The 20,648-nt window shown below is 35.8% G+C and overlaps 1 protein-coding gene across 7 annotated transcripts in view; it reads right to left on the bottom strand.

The window, feature by feature from the left end:
* LOC131146093 (uncharacterized) overlaps positions 1-20,648 on the bottom strand; it is a 91,816-nt gene that overhangs the window by 34,514 nt on the left and 36,654 nt on the right. For all 7 annotated transcript variants that reach the window (XM_058095391.1, XM_058095392.1, XM_058095389.1 and 4 more), the window contains exons 15-18: positions 20,088-20,218; positions 19,766-19,848; positions 4,829-4,932; positions 4,330-4,400 (exon numbers count right to left, since the gene is read on the bottom strand). In XM_058095391.1, coding sequence (XP_057951374.1) covers positions 4,330-4,400; positions 4,829-4,932; positions 19,766-19,848; positions 20,088-20,218 — 389 coding nt within the window. The remainder of the gene's footprint in view (positions 1-4,329; positions 4,401-4,828; positions 4,933-19,765; positions 19,849-20,087; positions 20,219-20,648) is intronic.

The raw sequence follows: 20,648 nt of genomic DNA, 5'->3' as shown, positions 1-20,648 counted from the left end.
GCGAGGTAAGGCATATGCCTTAAGGTGTTGAAGAAGCTGAACCCCTGGAAGGTCAAATTAGATAAGAATCCAGAGTTGAGTCTCCAGAAAAATCTAGAAGCCCATGGTAGACGGGAATGCATCATATGGTTGCTGAAGAAGATCAGTGGAGTCAACTAGAAGGTTGGATGAAGAAGAAGCTCCTCAGCTACAGCTTCACAGGTCCACGAGACAATGAAGGGCGAATCCCAAATATGCAAATGCAGCTTTTACTGAAGAAAGTGGAGTACAAAAACCAACTTCATTTGAAGAAGCATCATAGAGGATAGAACGGAAGAAGGCAATGGAGGAAGAAATTCAAGCACTAGAACAAAACAAGATTTACGATTTAGTGCCAATGCCTAAGGATGTGAAAGCTATATCTTGCAAATGGGTTTACAGAGTAAAGCTTTGGCTTGATGGATCAACTGATAGGCTTGAGGATCCTCTCAAAAATATGGGCTAGATTATGATGAAACATTTAGCCTAGTAGTAAAAATTACCACCATATGTTTCTTGCTTGCACTTGCAGCCAGCAACTCTTTGAAGCTTTGGCAAATGGACGTAAAGAATGCATTCGTGCATGGAGAATTGGATAGAGCCATGTATACGAAACAACCAAAACGGGTTGAGAGCAAGGAGCATAAGGACTGTGTGCAAACTAAAGAAATCATTTTATGAAGCAAGTACCAAAAGCCTGGTATTGTAAGAAAAATTCATAATGCAGAGCAGCTACTCCGTATTATTAGAAGACTCAAACTTGTTCATAAAGGCCCAAAGAAGAAGATTGGCAATAGTCCTCATATATGTTGATGATCCGATAATCAATGGACATGATCAAGTGGAGATAAATCAAACCAGAGTTAATCTTTCAATTTGGTTCCAAATGAAGGATTTTGAAGAGCTTAAATATTTTCTTGGTCTTGAGGTGGAGCAAACTAATGAATGATTATTCTTATGTCAACAAAAGAATGGAAAAAATCTGTTACAAAATTTGGGATGATCAACTGCCACTCCAATGGAAGCAATGCAAGACTTTGGTCAGTAGAAGGCAACAACTTGGAAGATGTGACAATATATAGGCAAATAGTGGGAGGATTAATCTACCTTACATGACATGACCAGATATATCATTTGCAATCAGTGTGGGGAGTTGGTGCATGCAGAAACCAAATAAGACTCATCTAGATGCAGCACAACGAATTCTAAGGTTTGTGAAGGAACTATCGACTTTGGGCTCTTATATAGCAAAGCAGGAACAAGTGAAAATAAAGGGTATTGTGATGCAGATTATGCTTGTGATCATGACACACGTCGTTCGACTATTGGGTACATGTTCAATCTTGGCTTTGTAGCAATCAATTGGTGCAGTAGAAGACAACCAATAGTTTCACTATCAACTACTCAGGCAGAGTACAGTGCAGCAAAAATGGCAGCACAATAAAGTATGTGGTTAATGCAACTAATGGAGGATCTTCATCAACCAATTTATTATTCAATACTACTATACTACGATAATCAATCAGCAACATGCTTGGCAAAGAACCCTATATTCCATGCTAGAACTAAACAAGTGGAGGTGCATTATCATTCCATCAGAGAGAAAATGATGCAAAAAGAGATTGATATGAAGTACATCAAGACTGAAAGCCAAGTTGTAGACCTACTTACCAAAGGACTCAAATGGTGTCAAGTTTGAAGGATTTAGGAAGCAACTTGGTATGACTTCTACAATGACATTGAGAGAGAGTAATCATTGAGGGGGGAGTGTTTAGAGAGCATTGACGCATTGACACATTCTCTCGAATTATTTCTCCGTCTCTTTCTAGAATTTTATTCCCTCTCTCCTTAGAAACTTCTCCTTCTCTCCCTTTCTAGGAACATTTTTTTGATAATTCTCTACCCCTCTCTAGAACTTTCTATAGAATTCTCTCTATTTCTATCTAGAAACACTAGCTGGAGCTATTCAGAGTGTGTAAGGGTGTTTGTTGTTTAGTGTGAGTGTCTCATTGTCGGTCCAACTATAACATGTTGTACACCTATTTTATTTCCTCAAATCAATGGGATCTAGTCTTTTGTTGTGGTCCACCACCTCCAATTCCCAAAATTTTGGCATCCATGTTGGCAATATAGTCTAGGAAATTTTCGCCTATTTTGTCTTCTAGTAACTCTTAGCTGGTTTTTAGGTCTACAATGGTGCTAGCAATTCTCGTCAGTGGCAGATATATAGAGGATTTAGGGTTTTAGGGCTCATCCTGACAATGTCTATGGCACAGGATTTAGGTCTCAGGAACATGCTCTGATATCAAGTTAACAGTATGGTCTTAGATCCCTTCTCCTTTTTCATAAGGCACTCTTGGGAAAATGGCTTTGGAGTTCATGTCTCAGAAGAATCATTTTTGGAGGGAAGTTATTGCTTCTAAATATGGCCTTCATCACAATGGCTGGGCCTCCAAAGAGGCGACTGATGACTATGGTACTAGTGTCTAGAAATTCATTAGGAAAGGGTGGGAGAATTTATTTTCTCACATTCATTTTTATGTGGGATATTGTGAGGTATTTTTTTGGTACGATGTCTGATGTGGTGGCTCCCAACTTAGCACTTCATTCCCATCTATTTATAGACTTGCCTGCGACAAAAATGCCCTCATCTGCCATCACCAGGAATGCTCAACTCATGGGAACCTTTGGCGCATTCCACTGATTAGAAATGTTTTTGACTGGAAAGTTGATACTTTTATTGATTTTTACAGCAACCTTTACAATGTTTAGGGTCAGGGCTCCTCCAACAATACCAAGTGGTCCTTGAGCAAGGAGGGAATTTTCACAGTCAAGTCCGATTTCAACAACCTTAGCTGCATGGAATGCATTAGCTCTTTTCCTTGCAAGCCCATTTGGAAAACTGCAGGCCTTTTCAAGGTTGGTTTTTCTTTTTCTTTTTTTTCACTTGAGGGGTTGCTCTGGGGAAGATCCTCACCCATGACAACCTTCAGAAGAACAGCTTCTCTACCATGAATAGGTGTTTTCTGTTCCTCGAAGAAGCAGACTCTGTGAATCACATCCTTCTCCACTACTCCTGGACCAGGAATGTCAAAGAGTTTGGCTGTTTCCTTGATCAATCAAAAATGGGTCTGTGCAGCACCAGGTTGAGAATGAGATTTGGGCTTGGAAAGGGATCTATACCAATAAGTTCAAAAGGAGAGTCTTTACTCTTACCCCACCCGCCCCCCCCCCCCCCCCTTTCTGCAATTTTTTGGAAAGAAAGAAACAAAAGGGCCTTTGATGGGACGGATTCTTCTCTGCAGGTCGTTAAAGATAATTGGTTTTCCATGATCTCTAGTCGGCATTGGGCGTTGCCAAAGAGGGACCTCGATTTTTTTTTTTTTTTTGGATATCCTGGATGTACTTCAGTGACTGGTGTTTGTTTTTGTTTTTTTGTTTATTTGCACTATACTTTAGTGGCATATTCATGATGCCCAATTCGTCTTTAATAAAGTTTCTTTGCTGATCAAAAAATATATATAACTATATAAGTTAATTATGTCATAATGACCACAATATCTTCACTCACCATTAGTTACTAACATGGGTAATAATACTAAATAACTAATAATCAATAACAATGTTTATTGTGCCTATAAATTATTAAGAGTTGCATGTTATTTAATCGTGCCTAGATTTTCTACCTTTATCAATGTTCCTGTTACATCTTCACGGTCAAATATAATTTGTTCTTTCCCTCTCTGATCTGTATAATCTACATCATGTAGTGATGGCCAATGACTACTTCTTCATATATTATTCATTGACCTTTGCACAATGCCAATATCTTTTCATACTTCAATATTTTTTTTTTCGCGCAGTTGAAGAAATTTGACAATTATAGTCTCAATCTTTTGGGGCTTCTTAAGTTGTAGAGAAGAGTTTTATATTCCATGATAAGGTGGCATTTTTGTAATTCTATGGAAAACTGAAAATGGACAAAAATGCTTTCCAAACTCAAAAGGCTTTTAATCTCTTTAAGATGGCCTCAAAATACTTTAAAATCTCATTCTCAGCAGGGCCAATTCTGCACACTTATATAAACTATAAAGGTGCCTTTTTCACTGACCGGCATGAAACAATTTAGCTGAAGGAAAGGCAGCAATATTGCTGGTCTCTATCTCGTATATTAAGTACTCGAAGCTTTTCAATTTGTGGTTGTAGTTTTGATTTTTGAGACTCAACAATGCTTACTACATAACTATACCAAATATCGAAAGAACTACACTCCATGGAAGAAGTTACTTTCTCTGAGCAAATGATTCTCACATCAGATAGTGCTGTGCTTCATTAAAATGCTCTTGAAAATCTTGCTTGAACCTTTCCATATCAATTATCACCTGCATTAACAATAAATTACAAACTAGATGATGAAAAAGTTTAAAACATATGCAAAAGTGTGCAACTCATGACAGAAGTTGGTTCCTAACTCCAATGCTGGTAAAAAATTATGTATCTATATAAGAAATAATAAATTACTTCCTTTACTATTATAAACTTATTTTGACCTCAAATCATGAACCCAAGATAATAACAATACTTTATATTTTAGAAAAATGAGCAGTTCCTAGTAATTGCGGAAGTGAAATGGTACCTGAAAACAAACAGAAGATGAAGGCAAAGTTTTTTGGAAAAAAAAATCCCAAGTCCTTTTAACTTTTCTTTGGTTGCTCATGCATACTAATTGAAAAATAAGGACTTGTCTAAAACAAGATTAAAAACTATAAACCACTCCAGGCTGCTCAAATGTGTTTCTATGAGATCATACCTCATTAATCTCTGCACTAGCTGTTCCATAAAATTCACGAGCATTATCTAAAACTTTTTTGGGCAGAGCTAACCTATCAGCAATGTTGATTGCATTTGAACGCCCTACAATTGGAAAAAAAAAAAATCTTACACTACTTTTCATGTATTAAAAGAGAAAATGCTGAACAACCATAAATTCATTCATTAAGAAAACCAGGGAAAATAAAAACCTTCAAGAAAGTCTTGGGCACAACACAAAATCTAACACAAAACAATGAAGTATAGGCTGTGCATATGGAAGGAGGGAAATACACTTTGAAAGGTGGAAGCACACCTCAAAACCTTTCTCAAGTTTAGACATGCTTCACAGAGTTTGCAGTTTCAACATTTACCAAGGAATGACATTGCCATCAAGAGTTTTAACTAAGCATAACTAGGATAAACTGCTCTGATAATTAATAAACTATGCATTAAAAGTTTAAGTACAATTTGAATTCTTAAAAATTGTAGATCATTGTCTTTATTTATTAACAACCAATCCCTGTGCATCTAAAGATTAGAGAGAGAGAGGGATGAACAGGAGCAAAAAACAGTATAGTATCAGGCGCTGTCTAGTGAATCCAAAATCGAATAAACAAATGTCCACTAAAACTAAAACTAAAACTAAACAACAAAAATCTCAATGAAACAGCAACAAGAAAATGGTTGGCTAATTTTAAGTAAAAATTATGCAGGACACTAGTATTACATCTTGAGAACATTATTATCTTCTTGTTCAATCCCCAATGCCTCAACATCCTCCCACAAAGTATGTGGCATTACCCAGTGAATCACAAGCAAGGTCTTAAATTTCGATTTCGACTCAAATTTCGAAGCTCCAAAATCACAGAAATTTTTGGAAATTTCGATTTCGATGTCAATTTCGATTTTGATTTGAAAAAATAACGGAAATTAGTAGTAGAGCATGGAATTATTTGAGAACTTTAGAAATGGTTAACAAACATAATATAAGTTTTAGGACTAACATATTACAAATTAAATACATCTATGTTTTATATGAGGTGGAAAAGTTGTAAAATAGTATGTGTATCAAACATATATGTAAGATAATATACATTAAACATATTCAGTTAATACAACTGAAATTCATAAATCATTTAAATATTATTTATTATAAAAATAATGATAATTTAGACATGAATCTTGAATGGTTAAATAAAATGTTTTGTAAGTTTATTTTTTCATATAATTTCAAAAGCACTTGTAATAATCTTTTGTTTCGATAAAATAAATTAAGATAGAAATTTCACTTCACTCCTAAATTTCTCATTTGAATTCTGACGAAATTTCATCGTACAGTTAAAATTTTGACAAGTTTTGCTAAAATTTCGAGATTTCAATAAATTTTGGATGATTTGTTGAGATTTTGACGGAAATTATACAAGACGGAAATCGACTGCCATTTCGATTTCAAGGGTGATAGAAATTGGAAATTTCGACAAATTCGTGGAAATTTAAGACCATGATCACAAGTATATTAAATGAATTCTGTTCAAAAGGAGCAGACTAGAGCACAAGGCTCCAAAAAAATATGGTACGTAGGGGTCAGATCTACACAACCTTACCCCACAGAGGCTGTTTATATAACTAAATGGAAAAAAATAATAATAGAGAGGATGCATGAAGCAGCAACTAGAAAGCAGGTTGGGTGGATGATTTCCAGGGAAATTACAACAGACACCATGATTATATCCTACTATTAAATTCATGTTACAAAATTTTCAACTTACCACCACACAGAAATGCTTCTCTAAAATGAACATTTTATCTCCTTGTTGTCTTTGAGGTGAAATAAACATCCCTTTCACAACCAAAGATGAGTTGGATGGCTTTACCAACATTGGTCTTGTTTTATCAAGAATCCTGCCGCCCCTCCAAAACTGCCCATTCTTTACAAAATCCAATTGTTTCTTACAATTTACCAAGATGATCTGATAGATTACACAAAAGACGCACCTTCCAGTATTCCAGATTTATGGGCAATGAAAATTCAAGCCCACCCACATTAATTTTTTAGCATTAGTTGGCTGCCCTCACATCCTTTTCCATTCTATGTTTCAAGTTTGGTTACACATTCCAATAGAAAAATGCGTGTTAAGCCTTTAGGTAAAGGGCAATCTAACATGCTATTAGAGCTGATTACTAGGAGGTCATCGGTTCTAGTCTGGTTGCCCACATTTTCTGTGTATATTCCCTATTATGGGTGTTATATATCATGTGTTCTTTTCTCCATGTGCTATCAAGCTGAACGCGTGGGGGAGTATTAAAGCTCTACATACATTGTTTGCCCATTACCTAATAGCTTAAGCTTTTAGGAGAAGTGGTAATCTAACAATGCCCACATCACTTGTGCTCGCATACTTCAGCTAACTCGATCATGATCTTCAATTAATATTCATTTCCATTGAAATTTCCGTACTTTCGAAGCTTGAAATTTTAGTTGAAATCAAGATTAAGACATTGGTTAAAAGATAGGTTCAAATTTCTTAATATATTTATTCAATTCCACTAGGGAAAAAAAAAAGTTTTGGCACTAATACTCAAGAGAATTAGATCTGATAATGCATCTCAATTTATTCAAAAATCGGGTTTGGTCTTTTTGCTTGGAAACATACTGTTCAGAAAAATGCAATAGCAAAAAGAAAAATAGATATTTGTATGACATGGAATAGTCTTTGCTTTTTCATATGCATGTTCCCAAAACCTTTTGGACTAATACTCTCCTTTTTGATTAACAGCATGCCCTTAAGAGTGTCATGGGGGCAAATACTGAACTCAATGTTCTCTGTTGTGCCTCGTAGCTTTGGATGCACATGCTTTGTTCATATTGACAAGTTTTCTCCTCATGTTGTTAAATGGGTCTTTTAGATTACCACTTTACCTAAAAGCTTAAGCTATTAGGTTGTGGACCAACAATGTATATCAAGCCTTTAACACTCCCCAACATGTGCAGCCCGACAGCACGTGGAGAGATAAAAAAAGATAAATAACACCCATTACAGGGAGTACAATAATTTTTAAACATCACACAATAAACGCAGGGAACAAGACTAGAACCCAGGACATCTTGGTAACCAGCTCTGATACCATGTTAGATTACCACCTTACCTAAAAGCTTAAGCTGTCAAGTTGTGGGCCAACAATGTATATCAAGCCTTTAACAGGAAATTTCAATGCTGATGTCAAATTTGATTTCAATTTTAAAACATGATAGAAGTTGGTAGTGGGGCATGGAACTTATCAAACTTCAAAAACTGCTAATGGACATAAAAATGCAAGATTTAAAATTAAAATATTATAAATGAACTGCATTAATGAAAAGTATTTGGCAGATAAGATGCAATATCTATAATACAATACTCATATTAAATATAATTAATTAATGGAAATGAAATTCATAAATGAGTTCAATATTAATTATTATGCAAATGTAGCTAGCTTTGATAATAAAAGGTCTAACAAATGTTGTAACAAAATATTTAAGTTCAACTTTGCATCATATTTCAAAAGTATGAAACTTATATCTCATATTATTGTTGCTACACTATGTAGTTCCAGTAAAAGAAGGCTTAACAAAAGAGAAATTTCAATTTTGGGATCTGAATCTCAAATTTAAATTTCAAGATGAGTTCCATTGTCAAATAGTCAAATTTTTTGAAAATTTCTCTGAAATTGATTTCAATAAATTTCAAATGATTTTTGGAACTTTTGACCTAAATATTTTAAAATAGATATTTAAAGTAAGTTCGATTTCGAGGATGGTGGTGGAAATTTCAATGAAAGTTTAAACAGTTTCATGGAAATTTAAGATTAATGGATCTGATTTTTTTTTCCCCGGTTAAGGGGCACCTAATTTCCCTAGTGTTGTTCCTTAAATGAAAATATTTTGACCTTGTCAAATGAGTTAGTGTTTCCCCTTGTGTGCTAATCCTCCTGTTCCTACCTTTATTCCTCTATTTTTCCACTTTCTTTCTAATCCACCACCGAAGTAGAGAAACAATTGATGAGGTAATAACTCCATCACCACCATGTAGCCACCCTGTCCTATGCTATCCCACTTTTGGTTTTGGAGATTCATCCTAACTTGACTTGGATTTTCCCACTGATTACGCATCAAAGTTGCATAATTAGGTGTTTAAATGCATCAATCAAGTATTGCAGTTTTATTTAAATGCCTAATTATGTCCAATATTTTAACATTGAGCTCAATTGATGATATTGAGATAATTATCCTATCTTTACCCATAAATTTACGACATTCGTGCTTAATTATTGCAAGGCAATGCTCAGGAATAGGGTGAAGGCCAAGCATTTTAAAGCAATGGACATGGAATGCACAAGGATGACACAGTTGAAGGATCTTAATTTCATCAAGGGGCCATGACGATATGAGAGAAACAAGAGCATGGGCCATGTAAAGAAGGCCCATGCGGGTAATATTGGTTGTATTAAAGTTTTAAAAGATTAAAAGGGCTGTGCATGTGTGTGTGGGCTGCAAGGGCAGCCATGCTTGAGAGGAAACAAGGCACATGGGCCATCAAAATAGGCCCATGCACCTACTTGGAGAGTCCACATGGCTAGGGCTGATTTCTGGGAAGGAAAACATGTTTTAACGAGTGCTGGTCATGTGCACATTTGTGTGGGCTGCAAGGGCAGCCATGTTATGAAGAAAAGAAGCTACATGGGTTATCCAAAAATAGGCCCATGCACCTACAACAAGGAGAAACACGGCTAGGGCAGCAAGGGAGGCAAGAAAAGGATTGTTTTAAGCTAGGTATGGCCGTGAGTTTTAGGAGGTTTGGTGGCCATGAGTTGAGGGCAGCGAACAGCTGGGAATTGGGAGCATCCTTGTGTAATCAAATGGATTAGACTCTCCTCTTCTTCTCTTCTCTCCTCCTCTCCTCTCCTTTCTCCTAGTTTTTGTTCTTGTGTTTTTCATTTTGAGGCTTATTTTGAAGGCAATTGAAGGGAGTTTTTGAAGCTGCAGATTGAAGAGTTGCAGCAGCCGAACCTAGAGAGGAACCCCTCCATTCGGCCACGCTACAATCTCTTCTCTCCTCTTCTTCCATTCTTCCATCTTTTGTTCTTTGTTTCTTTAATTTAATTTTTATTTCAATACCTTGGTTGGATTTATTGTTGGATTGAGTTTGTTTTGTTTAAGTTAATGTTGGATTGAATAATTTATGGTTGAATTTGTTTTGATTAATGAAGTTCTTATTTTTTTTATTCTTTGTTTGAATGTTTAAACGTAGGGTTATTTTGTTTGTTTAATTTTGTTATTGTTTATTTTAGTGTTTGAGTGAATCATTGAATGAGTTATATTTGTTGCGTTGGGTTTGCGTAGTGTGTTAAGCTTAATTTGTGTTTTTGGGATGTTTTAAAATACAAGGAGATTAAGATTTAGTTAAGTAACAAGGTTGCACACAGGGTGTTTGCTAGAATGTCCTTCAGAGCATGAACACTATATTTGGTTGTTTATTGTTAGAATTAGGGAATTAGGTAATGTTGTTCAATGTGGTTTAGCTACTCAAAGCAAGGATAATCATTATTCATTCAACACACGTCCTCAATTTCTTATAATTTAGGGACAAAAATAGTGTTGTCAGGTGACAAGGATATCGGCGCGTGAACTTTAAACTTGTTACGTAATTAAGTTTTGCGTCTTACTTAGGTTTATAAACATGCTGCGTTTAAATTTCATTTATTCCATTGAGGAGATAATTTACAATCTCATACAAAATCAAGAAAAAGAACCATCTTCGGATCATGTCTGGAAACCCCATTCCATTGTAAATAACATGTCAGTTAAACATAGAGTTTAATTTCCTTCATTTTTGGATAATAGTTAAACTTGGAATTCAACCATACCGTTCCTTGAAGAGATGACTTAGGGACTTCCTTAATTACTACTTGCCGACACTCTTATACTTGATAGTTATTCTCTAAGGTGTTTTTAGAGTCAAGTCACCCACAACTAACCAAAAAGGTCCTAGAACTCGCACTCAACAGTCTTTAGCTCCTTATCCAATTTCAAGTTAATTTTTTTCTCTTTATCATCCTATTATTGTGTGCCCATTTACCATGTTTGTTTCCTTCATTTCTATTCCTTCTTCACATATTTAAGCTCTTGTTAGTCCTGAGTAGAAGCATTCAATTGAAATGGATGCCTCAACTAATCAATGGACAAAGACTTAACATATCTTCCTTTTTAGTAAGGAGTTGGTTAAGTACCATTGGGTCTATACCTTCAAATATCTTCTTGATGGTTCTATTAAGAGAATTGAAGCTCAACTGGTCTCCAAGACACATACCCAAGCAAATGGCATTGATTATTTTGAGATCTTTCCCAATGCCCAATTGTTTTTTTTTTTTTTTTTCCTCTGTGTTTTGATTTAAATAGCAGCTAATCGTGATTGACCTTCATACTATTTGGATGTTAAGAATTCCTTGCAAGAACATGTCCAAGGAGCAACCTCAGAGGTATGTTGATTACAAGGAGACTGGTAAGAAGGTATCTAGATTCTAGGTTGCACAAGGCCATTTATAGTCTTAAATGGGCTCCTCAAGCCTTGTTTGACAAATTTAGCATGGTGCTTTCTAGTAGGTTTTGTCAATGATATCATCATCACTAGAGTCAAACATTGACTCCAAGAAAAATCACAAATCAAGGACTTGAGCAATCTACGTACTTCCTTAGTGTTGAGATTGTATAATGTTCAATGAGAATACAACATGGACTTGAACGAGACTGGTATGTTGGGAGCTAAACCAATATACTACTATGGATCCCAACAAGAAGCTATTTAGATTTTTGTAAGAATTGGATTTTGAGGACAAATTTCAATATCGTTAGTTGATCTATTTAACTACCACTATACTTAGCATACCTTTACTGTATGACTAGGTAGTAAATTTATGGAGAACCCCAAGCAATGACATTGAAATGCTACTTATAGGATTCTTTGGTATCTCAAGATCTCTCCTAGTAGAGGTTTGGTATATAAATGTCATAAAAATTGTAATATTATGGGATACTCTAATCCAGATTCGACTCATTTCCTCCCTCCCCTCCTCTTAGCATCTCATTAGCAACACAAATTACATCTAAAATCTATTTGATCAATAAAGGCAAATTGCTCAAAACTGATTGTGCTTCCCTAAAACCTTTTGAAGCATCTTAGACAAAACCATAGCCAAAATTTTGCATAGGCTAGTAACCAAACTTATTATAGTTGAAAGTCTCTCACCCTCCAAACACTCCTTAGGGTGAGAGACGCAAAGCACACACGTGCATTGGCAAAGCACTTTTTGGGACACTCCATCTAACGATGACCCCACTCAATTTCTGCCAGATCACTAAATTTGGGAGGTGGCATAATAGCATTCGAGTTATCAATGAACATCAATGTTGGTAGGTGCAAAAAATAGGATGAGCAACTCAACTTTTAAGGGACTGTCAAACAAATCCACTATAATGAATAAAGAGGTTATGTGTCATGGGGTGACAAAATCCCAAGGCCATAAGGAATCACCCTTGCCTTAAACTTTCCTAATGTGTGACAAAGTCACGCCTAAGTGGCAACGCACATCCTCATCCGTGGGAACCCTACTATGTTCAATTCAAGGGTCAAGTCTCACGGCATCTCAACCTTTATCAGTCATCAAACTATCATGACTTGAGCAGTAAGAGCATTAAACTCACAAACGACAAGTACTAACAGCACAATCAATGGGTAAAAGCACTTGCCACTTGCCACCCACAAGCTAGAGCTAAGGGAAATGACACCATATGCTATTCGTGACATGCATAAAAAGGATTAACATCCATCAGTAGTCCAATCGGGTACGTGATGGCATCGTCCAAGAGTATACCCAAGGGCGAACTTGGGTGCATGTTCAAACCTCCACATCAAGAGTGACGTACAACCTCGCCCAAGCCACCCCTCGAATATGTCAAGAGCACGCCCCTGAGCACTCCTCAGTGTGCTTACTTAGTGCCCAGAAAAGGCATCATGGTGATAAGCCATGTTAGCCCAAGGTTTCATTAAACTGATTTTGATGATGACAAACTATTGTGTACTAATGGCTTTGTATTTAAGTTGTGTTTCAACAGGTTCAAGCCATTAGAATTGAAGAATTGAGAGAAATTGAAAACGTTATTTATAGTCTTATTTTTAACTTGTTTCTCCCTAAACTATATTGGTTTATAATTTTTCTCTAAGAACAAAGAGGTCATGGCACAATAACACTTAATCTAAAATTTTGAAGCAAAACTAAGATTGTTTTGGCCCAGTTGACCGACCAGGAAGAGCAGTTGACCGGTCTAGGCAAAAAGCTTTAGCAATCAACCAACCTAAGCAAGCAGTCGACCAGTCCTGCTTTTTAGCCACACCAACACTCACTTTTTCTCTCTAACGGCTAGTACTCAGTCAACTGGCCAATGAGATACAGGTCGACCAGTATGAATGGAGAACTGACTCTAACAGGCAGAAAACAACTAGTTTGACTCCAAGCTTTATAAATATGCTCTTTAAGGCCCAAGGAATGTTAGAAATCATATTGATATTGAATTTTCAAGTGCCCAAACTCTCTTTTCTCTCTTAATATCTCCTGTGCCTTAAACTGCTCACTTTTGAGCAATGATTTAAAAGAAGTTCTTAATGCACGCTTTGATGCATTTTGAGGGTAAAACACCCCAAGGCATAATGTAAAAGGCGAAAGTCCCAAAAGGCATGCACATTTTGGAGTTGTGTGTATGCCTTAGCTAGAAAAACTCGCATTTCACGCCTGAAGAGACAAGGCGTACGCATTTTGGACCCCATTGTTTGTGCAAATTACGGAGCAAAAAAAGCTTCCACGGCATCGACGAATACACAACTAGGTTGCTCTCTCCACCGATAGCACAACTGGGTTTCTCTCTCGACCTTTTTCCCACATCGAGGACCTAATTCCAATTTTCGATATTCTTCAACCCTCAACTGCTTCAAATCTTCATACAGAAGCCTCTCTCTTCGGCACTCAGCTGCTTTGAATCTTCAAGTAGAAGTCTCTTCTCAATACTCAACTACTTCATGAAAAATCATCACTATTCGCAAACTTATCTCACTTCAAAGAGAGAGAGAGAGAGGAGAGAGAGAGAGAGAGAGAGAGAGTTGTGACCGCATCAACTCTTTTTACCAAGAAAGGCAATGGGTTTGGAGTCAAATATTAAAGCTTGGATGGGCACGTGGCAATGGCCCTATAATTCATGGCCAATAGCCCTACAACTCACTTGAGCTTAGACTTTTTAAGCTATTTTTAGGGGTAAAATTTAAAGAAAATGCTTTATATTAATTATTAAATAACATTCATATGATTCGTAGTATGTATAATTTATTTTTTATGTTTCTTAAATAAAAAATTAAATTCTAAAAAATCTTACGCCTCAACACCTTGAGGCTCACGCCTCATGTCGTTAGGGGTAAAATGCCTCATCTTACACCTTTGCCTTTTAAAACACTGCTTTGAGAGAGACACCAAAACTATGGTGTCATAATCTTGCATATCCTTTGACTATTATTTGTTATGCTTCAAGTTATACATCCATCTTTGTGGCGATAAATTTCTATTGTATTCTCTTTGTTTTTGTTTTCCTTGTCTCCACTAAAGAAAGGGGATTGTATTTGGTTTCCATGTCTCCATATAAAACAAGGGGTGTAATTGGTGACCCTGCAGCTATTAAAGAAAGGGAAGTAACGGAACCTCAAGTTGGTTGACCTTGAGAGAGCGGACATAGGCGGGGATCTCTTTAATTTAATTGGTTTATATTTGTGCGGTTGCTTGATTTGTTTCACTAGTTTAAAATTTGGTATCAAGTATTTAATTTTTATTAAACCAAATTCACCCCCACTTAGTATCCACTTTGGCTGACAATTGTTATTAGTTCTTTACCCTAATTCTTGACTTAACCGTCTTATAGGATCCATGGCAACCAACACTTTTTCGATTAGATTTGACTGCAAAGGGGAAAAGAGGCAAAGGGGTGTTGATGGGAATAGTGGGTTGTTTGGGTGTGATAAATCTTTTTCTTGATGTGATATCAAGAGAGCAATCTGGAGTAGATGTTAATTGTGAAAAATTCAAGTGGAGAGGAAGTTTGCCTATTGGAGGTTAGGGTAAGGAGCGAAACGGAAATGTTTGCATTTAGATTTGCAGATATCATGGATGACATGGGATGTAATAAGGTTGAGGATAACGTTGCTGATTATTTTGGTTGTTACTCATTGTTTTGGTCATTTAGCATGTGTTATTGCTATGTTAGCCGGCATGAATTAGAAAGAGTATTGAGGTATTTTCATTTACTTCATGTATATTATAAATAGAGGGTGAGGCATATATCATAATTAGGTCCGTTATAGCTTGATATACCTTCTAGGCCCACAATCTAAACAGCTTAAGGTTTTAGATTAAGTGGTAATCTAACATGGAATCAGAGCTAGTTACCAAGAGGTCCTAGGTTCTAGACTTCTAGTCTTGTTGTCTGCATTTAAATAAAAAATTATTGTGTTCACTATCATAGGTGTAATTTCACATGTCTCTCCATGCGCTATGGGGCTGCACATGCGGGGGAGTGTTAAGGCTTGATATACCTTCTAGGCCCACAACCTAGCAACTTAAGCTTTCAGGTAAAGTGGTAATCTAACAAGATCTTCCAATTCACCAAATATTTCTACATGGTATTGCAGCAAGATCCAACCTAAACCCTTAAGTGCATAGCCGCTACCAAACCAAACCCTAAACCTCATAATCCTAGGCAAAAACCAGCCGCTGTAGAAAAATCATCCATGTCAGCAAAGACTAGAAATAAGTCTAGGAGTTGCCGCAAAATACTGTATTTTCCGCAAAAAATCCTGCTCAGAAACTCAAAGAGACCCTTCATATTTTGCAAAACCAACCACATAACTACCCACAGAACCAATCAACTACTCTACAAAATATCACAACCGAAGGATACCTCACATTGCCACGTGCCAGCCAGAAGCCAGCAGCTCCATGTCCACGTGCAAGCGGGTGAGAGTTCTTTGAGCAATGTTTTTGCTACAAATTTCTTCCAAAATGTCTTAAATACTTCCATACGTCATAATATTAAGTTGTTGATCATGTATTTTGTTCAAATATTTAACCTTTTCAATTGTTCACTCATGGAAATTTGTTAATGGTTGTTTGGTACCGTTAGGGCTGTGTTGGTTTCTTGGGGCTGTAGCAGTCACTGGTTTATCTGTCACTCGTTTGTGGTGGTCACTTTGCTCGTGGTTGTTTTGGTTGTTTCAACTATTAACCTTGTTATCCTTCATCCAAGTTTGTGTGTGTTGGGATGGGGTCTTTGAATCCCAAGCATATATTTGCTTGGCCATTGCCGCAGATAACAACCAAGAAGTTGGATGGAAAGAATTATGTGCAGTGGGGCTGTCAAGATTTATTTGACAAGCTTAGGTAAATCTGAACACTTGTTTTAATTCAGGCCTCTCCACGAAAAAAGGAAAGAATTGTGGATTCAAGAAGATGCATTGATTGTCTCCCTATTATGGAACTCAATGGAACCCAAATTGCACGGATTTGCATGCATTTGGATGTATGCAAGGAGATTTGGGATTATGCCAAACTCTTATATTCTAGTAACATTACACGTATGTACGATCTAACTTTGGAGTGTTTCTAGTTACTCATTTGAGGAGCCTTACACCATTGAACTAGCAATCTTTAACAGAAATGATTTTATTTATTGGCAAAGTAGGATGAGTATATACCTTCAACTGACTCTAATGGACAGAACTGACTCTAACAGGCAGAAAACAGCTAGTTTGACTCCAAGTTTTATAAATATGCCCTTTAAAGCCCAAGGAACATTAGAAAACATATCCATTGAAGATTTTGCACGCAACAGTCATGGGAATTAGGGCTTGGAAGAGGCGTGTTCACACAAAATATTCTAGAACTGATCCACAAAAAATGCTTACTAAATTTTATGAAACCATTTACCACAACAAAAAGAGCAAAGTGCCCCAGCAGCAAAATCAAATATTGCTGAAGTTAACAACAACATTGATAGAATCATAGAAAAGAGTTTATTATTGGAGAAGAAAAGAATGGATCCACAAGGATGCAACATAACATGCAAACAAGATTTATTATAATTTACTAAATTTTATTGTATTTTCCTTTATTTTATTTAAAGTAATAAAAAAGTCCATATCTTCAAGATTATAGGGTATGCTTATTTTAGAAACTAGTATTGTAGTTTATTTAGCTTTCCTGAATTAGTTAGCTTATCTTCAAGCATTTTAAGTCTGTAATAGGCCCTTATGTACTAGGTTTGGGTAGATTGGAATTAAGAATTGAAATTGATGGGCGTTGGTCCTGCATCAAGATGTTTAGTGATCCAATGTCGAAATCCGAGTTGCAACTAGTTGTATTAGCAACAAAGTCTAAGGAGCGAAGATATGTGCCAAAATTGACTACTAAGTGCAAAGAATCCACAAAGCAAATTCAAGACGGTTGAAAATACAAACATTAAGCCATTAGTGGTGAGTAAATCTATTGAGTTCAAGGTTGAGGACATGACTGAGAAGTGGAACTTATCATTCCAAATATATTTGTGTTCGATGACTCTGTCCACTTACACTATTTATTTCTAAAGCCTATAGTCTATATTGCTCAACTAAAAGTTTGCTTGATCTTAAATTCTTCATCCTTTGAACATTTCAAATTCGAAACCAAATACTAGGAGGTCAAATATGAGCAAGATTAAGGCATTTGGAGTCAGTTAGTCAGTTTTGAGTTATTTTTGTAATTTATATTTTTTTCATATATTATAATGGCATTTTTTATGAGGTTATAAATTAGAAGATTTTATGCATCTAGATATTAGGAAACAAGTTTAGTTTTATAAGGTTTCCTCATTTTTTTTTTACTTGATTCATAAGCCTGTTAGGTCTATAAATATATATGATTTAAAGAGTTATTATTTACAATCGAATATGACGAATAGAATTTGAACTATAAGAGTTTATCCCTTGGGTATTTTTCAAGCAATTGTCTTCACCTTTTAGCTTTAGCCACTAGTGAGATCTTATTCTCTCTTGTTATTTCTTTTCTTATTACTGTTATTAATTTTTTTTCAATAGTTGGTTAGCTATGGTTATTTTGTGTCTAGGATTTCTAGGCTTAATATTTGTTTTTTGTGTTTTTCTGTTTTCATTTGCAAGTCTTGGAATATAACAATTTATTTTTTTATTTTTTTTCAAAAAGTTCTATTGCGTGGATATTAGTCTAGCTTGGATGCACACTCAAAATTGTATGCTTTAAAAAAAAAATTAATGCATTGTATTGTGTAAGTAGTTCCTACTAGTTGTAGGGTGTAACTTAGACAATTGTCTTTATGAAATAAGTTTGCTAAAAAAAAACGCAAACGTTTTCTTTTCTTGTGTAACACAAAGTCTTTGTACACACAGCCGATCCCAAGCCTAGATAAAGGAGCAAGGTTGTGTAAGGTAGCTGACTGCCAACATAAAACTTTGTCAAATATTTTTTTATCATGACTTCTTACCAAAATCACCTAGATCAAGGGAGTAGACCGGGTCAGTATAAAAGTGAGAGGGTTAATAAGTTAGTACAAGAAACTAAGATAAGATTAGCAACTTAGAATATATGGACTCTTACAAGAAAAAAGTATGGAAATAGCGGAAATAATGTTTAGAAGGAAAATGCCTTCAAGAGACGAAATGGGTTGGAGAGAGCACGAGAAATTGAAAAATCAAGATTTAAACTTTGGTACACTGGCAAAGAGAAACATAAAAACAGGATGGGTATTATTGTCGATAGAGACCAAAAGGATAATGCAGTAGATTTTAAAAGAATAGGGGACATGATCATTACAATCAAGTTAGTTTTAGGCCTAAAGATAGTGAACGCCATAAGTGCATATGCTCCCCAAATGAGCTTAGGAAAAAATCTGAAAAGACAATTTTGGGAAGATATGGATAGTATTTTACGAGGGATTTAGATGTCTGAAAAGCCATTCATAGGAGCTGATTTGTCACATTGGGAAAAATAACATAGGATAAGAGAATTACATGGAGGCCATGGATATGGAGATAAAAATGAGTCCGGTGATACAATCTTTGATTTTTCCATGTCTTACGATTTGGTTATATTGAAAACTTGCTTTATAAAAAGGGAAGAACACTTAATAACTTTCAAGAGTGGGTATAATAAAAGCCAAATCATTTTTTTTTAACTACGAACAAGGACCGTCTATCTTGTAAGGATTGTAAAGTTATCCCAGGTGAAAGTTTGGCTACACAACATAGAGTCTTAGTATTAGATATACATATTAAAGAATGAAAGAGAAGGAGTAGCATAAATCAACACAAGAGGACTAGATGGTGGGACTTGAAGGGAGACAATATAGTAAAATTCAAATATAAAATGAACAAAGAGTGTAAGTGGAGGATTTTATCGTAAGATTAGCAAAAGAGGTTTATGAGTCCAAAAAAAAGATACTTGGATAGTAAAGAAAGTTGGTAGTGGGATCAAGCAGTCCAAAAAGCTGTTAATACAAAAAAAAATTGGTATAAGATATGGCCAAATTGTAGAAATATAGAAAATCTTGAAAAATATAAAGAAGCAAGAAAAAATGCAAGAAAGACTATCAATGAAGCTAAACATAGAGCTTATGATACTATATATACTAAGCTAGATACAAAAAAAGGAGAAAAAGTCATTTATAGACTTTTTAGAGCTTCACAGGTTCAGTAACAAACAAAGAAAATTTGACATTACACATGAAATCAAAATCCAAGGTAGCATACAATTAGTCAGCCCAGACATACAAGTCACAAATATTTGAGAGAAAAACCTGGAACTCCCCAAAGAATCCTATAAGTTGGCTTTAACTTCACTTCGTCAAACTCCATACACGCATTTTCAAAGGCACCATTACTGCCAAGAAAAAAATTATCAGAAGGCGTGTTCTTGAGATTTTAAAAGAAGCTAATATAAAATTTTACTACTACAAGCACAGACTTGGTTATAGTTAAATTTCTTTTTACAAACTATAGTTGTGCAAAGAAATTAAAATTTTACTACTACAAGCACAGACTTGGTTACAGTTAAATTTATTTTTACAAACTATAATTGTGCAAAGAAATTGCCCCACTTTTATATTAACCATTAAATACCAGTACTTAAGGGTTTTGAGTTCGCCATGATGTGTTGTAGCTACTGTCAGCAGGGCACCTGCCTGAGAAAAAGATTCCAATAGTGACATGCTCAGTGCTGCTCCTTCGAGGGGATTTGTCCCTGCACCAACCTGTCATAGGCAAAGGAATAATAAATTAAATTCCCTAAAGCATACCATTTTTACTCTACTTCTCTCTACCCTTTCCATCAGTGACCCCATGAAAATAGAAGTGGTTCTGAATTGTGATAGTCACTATTAAGGCCTGATATGCATTATTTACTGCACAACCTAACCGCTTAAGCTTTTAGGTCAAGTGGTACTCTTAACATGGTATCAGAGCTAGGTTGCAAAGAGTTCCTGGGTTCAAGTCTTGTTGCCCGCATTTACTGTTTGTTTGTTAAAAATTATCTTATTCCATATAATGAGTGTTGTTTATCATTTGTTTATCTCTCCACATGCTGTTGGGCTGCACGTGTGGGGGAGTCTTAAGGCCTGATATACATTGTTGGCCCAACACCTAACAGCTTAAGCTTTTCCATAAAATGGTAATCTGACAATC

This window comes from Malania oleifera, chromosome 13 (genome assembly GCF_029873635.1).
Source record: "Malania oleifera isolate guangnan ecotype guangnan chromosome 13, ASM2987363v1, whole genome shotgun sequence".
In the NCBI taxonomy this organism is placed as follows: Eukaryota; Viridiplantae; Streptophyta; class Magnoliopsida; order Santalales; family Ximeniaceae; genus Malania; species Malania oleifera.
The sequence above is the reverse complement of the archived record's forward strand: the minus strand, read 5'-3'. Positions and strand labels throughout refer to the sequence as shown.